The 9587-nt window shown below is 42.5% G+C and overlaps 1 protein-coding gene across 1 annotated transcript in view; it reads right to left on the bottom strand.

Annotated features, from left to right (window-relative positions):
- Nucleotides 1–1256: 1256 nt before the first annotated feature.
- Nucleotides 1257–9587, bottom strand: part of RPL32 (ribosomal protein L32) — a 50037-nt gene continuing 41706 nt past the window's right edge. Inside the window, exon 4 of the mRNA XM_044078633.1 lies at nt 1257–1443. Coding sequence (XP_043934568.1) covers nt 1314–1443 — 130 coding nt within the window. The 3' untranslated portion in view covers nt 1257–1313. The remainder of the gene's footprint in view (nt 1444–9587) is intronic.

The following is a 9587-nucleotide window of genomic DNA, read 5'->3' as shown; positions in this document are numbered from 1 at the left end:
ACCCAGCTTCCCACTAGTACTTGCGGAGAATGCACAGTAATTACAACTAAACTGCCATCTTTGAAGGGAGCAGCTTGCTTCTCTCACACCCTTAATATTTTTTCTTTATATTTAACTCTTGGTAAGTGATTTCATAGAATGTGGAAATGGCATTCAAGATATCTAGGAAACACTGATTTCATACATACTTCATTTTATATATATATATATATATATATATATATATATATATATATATATATATATATATATATATATATATATATACACATACATACATACATACACACATACACACACACATATATACATACATACACACATACACACACAGCTGCGGGTGTCCTCACACAAGTAATGATTGCATGGAAAAAAAATATGGAAGTCAAAAAAATGCAAATGCACTGCAGCCCTTTTGAGAAGTCACTCAAGATCCTTATGGCCCATAAGCATTGCAGTGTACAAAACTCTGGGATGAGCACAACAGAAGTGAAATTGGGAAATTTTCTTTTCAAAAACACAGAAGTAAAATAAGAGTTTCTACTGTGTACAGCCCCTAAACAATAAAGTTTACCTGTTAGAATACAGGTAGCTAAAAACAAAACCAGACTGTTCTCAAAAAATCCAGCCCCAGAGCTCAGTACGTCAGTATCAACTTCTGTGCAGATTCAGGAATACTGAAAAAAGGCAGCCAAACAAGGACAGCACAGAATGTTTGAAAGATTATCAGCCATAAAAATCAGACACACTCTGAAGAAAGAGGTAACTGGTAGCATATGCTTTAGGAGTGTAATGAGTTGGCAGACTTCAAAAATGTCCTACAGAGTACCCGGTCAGAAAAATTGGGTGAGCAAATGGGTGTACCTAAGAATTTTTTCTTTTTTGGAGCTGGGATGCAACATCTGAAATGCCTATACAAGCAGGCCTTGCCAAACATAAATTCTGGTGGTTGCCAAAAAAGCAATTACTAGAAAATAGAAAAAGAGTCTAAACCAATTGTATTTGAAGTACTGAATACTGCAACAGAGGGGGGGGATGGGATGGGAACTTTAGGAAGGGTTAGGAGCAAGCTGCATAGAAAAAACAAGGAGTCTGCAGGAATAAGGCAGAACAAATGTGATGATATAGGTTTGTAAATTGGAACATGTCAATATTTTGGTCTGTTTTATTTTATATACATACACATTTTATTGATGTATCACTTGAGGCATAGACAAAATGTAAAAAAAAAATCAAATAAAAAAAGGAAACATTTGTTAGTTTTTACATTTTTTATTATTTTAGACAAACATTTGTCCAGGAAGGGCACCAGTTTATTCATTCTCCTCGCTGCGCAATCTGGCATTTGGATTGGTGATCTTGATAGCTAGCTGAGCTGCGCGTTCCACAATCGATTTACGATTCTTGGACGACACATTATGAGCAATCTCTGCACAATAGGATCTGAAAAGGGAGGAAAAGAAAATGATAAAATTCTGCAAAGCCCCACAAAGAACCACTACTGCAACTGTATAATTATGCAAAGCTGGTAAAGGATCTAAGGTAAAAGTTGTTGTCAATCACTGTGGAAAACTCCATGAAAATCACCCAGAAATCCAACAGATATTCCCTTCACCTGACAAAACAATGAAAATATGACAATTCCACACAATGTCCAATACAGAGAAAGTCCTACAACAGTTGTGTTTTGATAAGCCACATCACACAGATCATCAGTACAAACTCACTAAACAAAAGTCAAGTTATGCAGATGTGCTCACCATAACAGATGGCAGAGGATGAGAATCACTACTAAAAAGTATCACTTGTGATGGCACAGAATTAGCCATAGGCAGATGTCTGCCAATCTGGCCAGACTTCATCTCCTGACCACAGTTGGCCGCCCCCTCACACTGAGAATATTAGCTGGACATTCAGTAGAAAAACAGCTGCCTGTGCCATCATCTGTTCTTTCTGCACAAGAATGTAGTCACCAACACGTGACTGTACCACTAGAAACGAAGAAGAAATCCTTTTCAACCTGTGCCAGTTGTAGGAAACTCTAGCTACAGCTCAGGTGGCCTGGAATAGAGACTTGTGCTTGATATCACAGGCGAGGAGGAGGAGCATGAGCAGAAAAGATGTAAGCTATGATGCTTGTGTCACCTTTTATCTGCCCAGTTACGATTTCTTTTCAGAAAAAAATATCCCCAGCAACAGACTTAATGCCTGCTGCTTGACTGTCAAATCTCATGTAGATCTTTGGGGGGGGGGTAGGCAGGGACAACTGTCTTACAGGTTGAAGACCCCCAAGATCATTATCTAGAGAGGGAAGGCCCATTGCTGGGTCATGGCAGACCTGACTCCAGACTATGCTACTCCCCATGACCAACTAAAGGACAATAAGAGGAATGCAAGGGTCAATGGGGACTAGGTTTAATAGCAGCACTGAGCAGAACACCGGGGGGGGGGGGGGGGCAAAAATGGATAAAACAGAAAACCTTCTCAGACCACAGTATCCCACTTCCTACCAAAGAGATTCTCTTGGTATCCAAGGCAAATCAGACGGTTGGTGGGAAAAGCCTATATCGGAGTTGTGATTCTTACATTCAACATTTACTACATCAACCATGCTCACATAACTATGTTCACTAAGGGGCACTGCTGCAGCACCACCAGCTGAGAACAGTACCAAAGCAGTACCCAAGACACAGGCGGAGGGTTAACAAGTATATATGGACTGAAAGATTTGCTGCCGCCATCTTGTACTGGCTCCTCATGGGATGTCGGCTTATGTTTCAAAAAGGTGTGGATGAACTTCAAATGCCTGCCACCAGTCCCTAATAAACTATTTTGATGGTCTGAGCAGAAAGCAACTGTGGAAAGTGAGCCTGGAAAGTGGTCTGCACAGTTTCACTAGCTTACAGGACATAAAGAGCTGCTCCAGATGCCAAAGACCTTCCATCTCATTTGCATAGTCTAACTGTATGTGCATATCCAATCAGGTGCCAAGAGTCCCTCTGTTATGGAAGTCTGAGGTAGACCAGTTTTGCTCATCTGCAAGTTGTCAGTGGGGGGATTCAAAGGCCTGCAAAATGAACTCTTCCAGACAGCCAAATTTCACGCAAGTGTTATTAACCTGCACAGCTGATAAGGATGACTTAGGAGTTCCACCTTGATTGTTGATTAATTACATCACTGTAGTGCTGGTGCCCTTCAAGTTTACTATGGGGTCTCCTTGACTCCACGTTAAAACAATTGAAAAGCATAGACTAGTGCTGGCACTTTTAAGCAATGCAAGTATCTTAATTGACAACAACTTTCTAACACATACCACTTCAGACATGCGCTTATTTAAACTAAAGGCTAATTTCTCCATCCCACTCGAAGCAGCGCTTATTTAAACTAAAGGCTAATTTCTCCATCCCACTCGAAGCAGCACAACTCTACATTATGAGCACAAAAACTTCATTTTTACATTTGCTGAGATAGCAAAGAAATCCCTGCCTATGCCTTTTAGACAGCCTACGACCTTTCCTTAGCTACTTAGCCATAACATTAAACACCACACCTACACCCGTATACACCTACTGATACTGGGAAAGCACATGTAATGCAAGTCCGTACTTTTAAGTCCCCATAAGTCTGCAACACTTTCCAAAAAGGTCTTAATTCACTGCTGACTCCACTGTCAAGTGTGTCACCAGGTTGACAATGGATAGGGGGACAGCAGCCTGGGGTTCTCACTATGGCCCTAGGTCCTTTCACTACCCTAGATGTGCCTCTACAAGGTAGTAATCCTATGTGGATAAACTATCATAGGCATTTTCTCTGGGAGATTGACTACTCTGCACTCTAGCCACATCTCTGAAGATGGCAAGGTCCTAGCCCTGAACACCATTCTAACCTCACGAAGGAAGGCATCTAGATTAAAAGATAAAATAACTTATTAAAAACGGTTATCATTCGAGGACAACATTTTAAACGTAGCAAATTCTGAAACGGTCACCTACTAAATACCAGAAGCCAAAACAAAGAGTCTAAATTTAAAGCTTTTCTTACCCTCGAAGATGCTAAAATTTCCACAATTCCAAAAACCCGGTTCCAGTTTAGTCACAGCATTCCCTCTATTCCAGTGTACATTTACCATTCATTTAGACCCACCAGCAACTGCAGTGCACTATTCATATTTAAATACAATCCGATTCTCTTACCAAATTCCACAAGACAAACCAAGAACAGGCTCAACATTACATCAGATCTAGTTACAGAAGCCCCAAATATGCCCTTCAGATCATGCATGCTTTGATTCAGTGGTTAACTGACAGATTACCTTTCCAAATGATATCTCTAACTATCCAAACAAACTGGCCAATATTAGTACCACCGATAAATATGCAAGATATTTCCCACACTTGGCAACTGTCAACACACTTGACCAGCATCTCTGGTGGGCAAGAAGTCAACTAAAAAAAAAAAAAACTTAAGATCTAGAATATTCTCAAACTGCATTTATAACAGACAGGTTTTGGTATGCTGGCCAGATGTTGGCCTATCTTTGGCAGGAGATCATAAGTGTTATCAGCACCATACATCAGACATATGCTCCCTCATGTCAGTGTAGGGCATAAAGGTTACATACGGACACTCCATACTTAGAACTGAAGTGCTCCAGAAGAATAAGAGCCACCCCAAGAGAAAGGAGAACATGTACATCCAGGTAAAAAGGGCAAAGACTCTTCAACCAGGAAGATGTTCTCAACAGAAAAAGAACAAAAAGAAACAGGAAGGAGGGACTGAATACTACAATTGTGAAGAGAAGAATATCTACTGTTGTGGTAAGATTTTACACAACTGTACTTTGTCCTTCCATATCATTGTTAAAATATTCACAACAGATGGGAGACTACAAAAGCCACTGTAAGGAATAGGCAGAGGAAGGCAAGAAGGAACCCTCCACACACCCACGAAAGGGTAGTGTTAGTAAAATACACCCTGACTTTGGAAATTACATCCAACTTGTAATGGCTGGTGAAGGTGTATGCACGTAACGGCTTCAAGGATAGAACTGGTGTCTAAACCCTTAAAGAAAGCCCCAGAGGAGGCCACTGGCTGGGTAGAATGGGCTCGAACAGAGGCAGAAAGCGGATTGCCATGAAACAACTTCAACACCTTAAGCAAGTACTCAGAGAAATGGTGTTGAAAGGGGATTAAAACTATCATTCAAAGTGTCAAGTGGAGAGTGGACAGAAGATGGTGAAGGAGAAATACCTCATCTTGTGTAATGACTGCCCCTGGCACACAAAAAAGGAGGGGGAACCAATGCTGTCTGGGCAAAAAGGGAGTCACCAATGATTTTTGAAAAGTCCCATTTGATCTTGTGCAGGACTCTGGGAAGAATGGGAAGAGGGGGGGGGGGGGGGTATCAAAGTAACATCCGCTTACATGCAAAAGACATGGCATCCACCCTCCAACCCAGAGGACTTTGGGTTTAGGAATAGAAGCAAGGAAGCTGTCTGTTCAGAGGAGAGACAGAGACACACTTGCATACCCACCTTTATCCAGAAACACTCACTGTGTGAAGCATCCATTCATGAGGGTGTGCCTTGGACCTGTTCAGAAAATCTGTCACCAAGTTTTGTTCTGAAGGAATGTAAACTGCCTGCAGAGAAACCTGCATTTGGGGACAGTTAGATCCTATACCTGAAGGGCTAATCTGTCTGCAAAGACAAGACCATGTAACCCCCCTGCTTGTTGATGTACCACATGACTGTGCAGTCACCTGTATAGACCCTTAAAGGGCCTGGGAACCAGTTCTGGACAGCAAGGATGTGTGCCCACATTTCTTTGATGCTGATGTGATCCAGTTGCTGGCGAGGAGGCCAGAGACCCTGAACCCTCATACTACCCAAAGCAGCTCCCCCACCCCTGATCTGAAGCATCTATAAAGAGCTTCAGAAATGGAGCAGGAGGCTAGAAAGGAATGCATTTGAGACGCATGTTTAACCCATCAGCGAAGATAGAGTTTAAGACAAGGAAGTAAAGGAACTGGAAACTCCACTTGGTGGCAATGCTGAAGCCACACCAGCCATAGGAGCCAATGAAACTTTCTCATGTGAAGTTTAGCAAAAGGGAGCATGGGGATAGTAGAGATCATAAACCCCAGAACTTTCAAAAATTCCCTGGCAGGCATGAGACACAGAGAAAGCAAAGACTGGAAAGTGAGTTGTTAGAGACAGTACCTACCTTGGGAGCAGATAAGATGCCAGAATTGGAACAGTTGGACTCCCTAATCCCAGGAAAATGTGGTCCAAGAGGGGGTACAGGACAGATTTCTTGAGATTGAAGGCAAAACCCAGAATGTGCAACATCAGCCTGGTAAAGTGCAGGTCCTACCAGAGCCTGAAGGAGCAGGTCATCCAGACAAGGAAATATTTTGACTCCATGAAGTCTGCAGAAAGCTGAAGGTAGGGACTTGGTGATACCCTCAGTATTGTAAATACCAAAGGGAAAGCACAGAACTGAAAATGAGAGAAGAAAAACACGAAAACTTCTTGAATGGAGGGTGAATGGGAATATGAAGGTAAACATCCTTCAGATACAGGGAAACTAGAATGGCTTAGAAGCAAAAGGGGAAACAGCATCTGGAGGGAAAGAATCCTGAAGGTAGGTACCTAGAAGAAAATGGAAAAGTCTAGCACGGGCCTCCAGAACCCCTCCTTTCTGGGAACCAGAAACACCCTAGAATAAAACCCTGTGCACCTTAAAGTCCCTGAGACAGGTTGAATTGTACACTGAACTGATAAACCCTTCAACGCCCCCGAAAAATAAAGTGGGGAATTTGAACTGAAGGGAGTTGGACAATGCCAGAAAACAGGGTGCGGTGGGGGAGAGAGAGTTAGACAGATTTCCATACCATGAAGTAGCCATGACAGAAAGAGTCTGAAGTAATTTGTTGCCAAAGCAGAGACCGAGCCTGGCCAGGGAGAAGGGAAGACAGACTTGGTTTTCCTGGTCTAGGCGTCTGAGTAGGTTCATCAGAAAGACACACACCTAGGGACTTATTTTTGGAGGGATGATGAGGCTGCCTATGAACACAGTTTTAGCAAGATAATTCCTCTGAAATTTGGGAATGAGAGGCACAAAAATCTGTTCAAGGAAGCCAGGAATTTTGCCTCATGACAGCCTGAAGGAGCAGCAGCTCTAGAGGAGGAGGCATTAGCAGCATTGTAACTACACTTAAAAATGAAGTGAACAGCAACCAGAAATCCAGACCCCACCAAAGAGCAAGCAGTGGACTTTGCCTCAGTGTCAGGCAAAACCCACCCCAGCTGAGATAAAAGGGATAAAATATAGCTGGTCATCTGAATTTGATAGTCAATACCACAAAATGCCAGGGAGGCAGAAGTGTAGATCTTCCCCAGCCTCCCCACAGCTTGACTATCCTTGTCTGAGGGAAGAAGCATAAAGGAAGACAAAACCGGAGAAGCCTTAGCAGAGACAGATCACAATAGGGTCAGGAGGAGGACACACTTACAAAGAAACCTCAAGTACATTATAAAACCAGTCAAGCTTCTTAGGGACAGGACGTTTGAAATCATGACTCAAAAGCAGTAGCTGAATACACATACAATAGAGCTGCCACCAGAGGAAGAACAGCAGAAGGCTTACGGGAGTCCACTGGCAGCAACTTATACCTTTTCTGAATGTCAGAAACATGGGAAAAGTCTTCACTTACAATGCTCCCATCATGCACCACTTTAACCCCAAAGGACAATTCTTCCAAAATGAAGCCAAGACTTAAGGATGACTCCTCCCTCAGAACCATAATCCAAGGGTGATAGCAATTGGGAGGAGTAGGCCAAGGAATCCTCAGTCTGATTCCACGGCAAAAGAATTGGGTTCCTTAGACCTTCTAGGGGTAGGGGACCAGGGAAGTGTAAGAACCAACCCCCAGGTGGTCTCAAAGCCATCGGGGCATTAAACAAACCCAGAGTAAAAGCTTGCCACTCCTCTTTGGGGGTGGGAGAAATGAGCTCAGTCTTCTGTCTTTTCATAAGGGGATGGGTGTCAGCTTTAACGAACCTTGGGGACTCAGAACCATGCTTTGACTCACTCACGGTACCAGACACCTCCTCTCTAACAAAAATCTGGGGAATCCTGCTACGCCTCTCAAGATACAAATCAGCTGTGGCTCCCCCTCTATGTCTGCATCACACACATATGCAAAGCCTCGGAAGATATGCAAGAAGCCAGTTCCATGCCAGACTCAGAGTCAGAGCAGAGGGAATCAATGTCATCACTGTGTGGTCCTCGGAGGCATCATTCACCTCAAGAGTGACGTACAGCAGAGGCTGGATGGCTACAATAGCCCTTTTCTTATGAAGCAACTGCACCTCAAGGCAGGAAAGGCTCAGTCATGGTACCCTGAACCAACAACCTGAGACAAATTAAAAGTTTGGGGGCGAAGCCCCCCACTTACTGTTATACTAAGCAATATTAAACCAAAAGCAAATAATATAATATGAAATTAAGTGGGGGGCCACCCACACTATATTAATTTTATATATATTCGGTATACAGTCCTTCTACCATTAGTAGCCAGCAAGACTGCTTCCAATTCTATTTTACAAAGGAAACATGATTTGACCATTACTTCCTCTATTTCCTGCCAGTACTTGGTTCTGCTAGCGATTTCTGTATGGTTTTGACCTTTATGTACAATACCTGTAAGTACTAAAGGCTTTGGTACACTGGCTGGACATTGGGATATCTTTGGGAGGAGAACCCCTAGGTTAGGAATACTACAGTACTGAAGAGACTGACATCTACTGTTATGATAAAATCTAACAAAACTGTACTTTCTGTGGTGCCATGGCCTAATTTCCCTTAGTCACTATAAATACCTCTTCGTGTCGCCCTTCAAAAATGTCCACTGACCTAGTGAGTCTAACCAAGTTCTTTGGAGGTGAAATGCATGAGAATGTTTTAACTGACTTGACCACAGCATTTTCTGATGTAGACAAAGAATTGTAATACGAGTCATTCCTCATTGCTTGGTACCTTGCTAACAAAGAGGTGGGAGGAAAGGCTCAGTAATATGCAGGTGTTATACAATTTCACTGAATTACTCAGGTGTTCTCCTTATTGATAATGAGTCTGTTACACACAACAGCTACACAAGGTAATATAATGAATGCCTAGTCTGAGCATGCATAAAGTACAGTTGTGTACACTTACCATAAATGTAGATGTTGAGTGTATTCACTATTGAAAAAACTGAAGTAATGACGTCGGCTGCATACTTTATAACCCTGACTACCTGACGGCACGGAAGATGAGACGGCAACAGACGCAGGACCCAAGACTTTGATAATCAGTCCAATATATAGAGAATGTTTTAACAACAAGGTTATACCGCCAACAAAAAAGCAAATACACCAAAAAGCTTTTAAGCATGGTAAAGGAGAGTACAGGTATAGCCAAAAGAAGTCAGAGGGCTGGAGAGAGGGTAACCAGGACTGCAACAGTGAATACACTCAAACATCTACATTTATGGTAAGTGTACACAACTGTACTATGTTCTTCGTGTTTCACTGTTGCAGTGA

The sequence above is a fragment of the Protopterus annectens genome, chromosome 7.part1 (genome assembly GCF_019279795.1).
Source record: "Protopterus annectens isolate FY-2018-M chromosome 7.part1, PAN1.0, whole genome shotgun sequence".
Classification (NCBI taxonomy): Eukaryota; Metazoa; Chordata; order Ceratodontiformes; family Protopteridae; genus Protopterus; species Protopterus annectens.
This window is presented reverse-complemented; position numbering and strand designations above follow the sequence as displayed.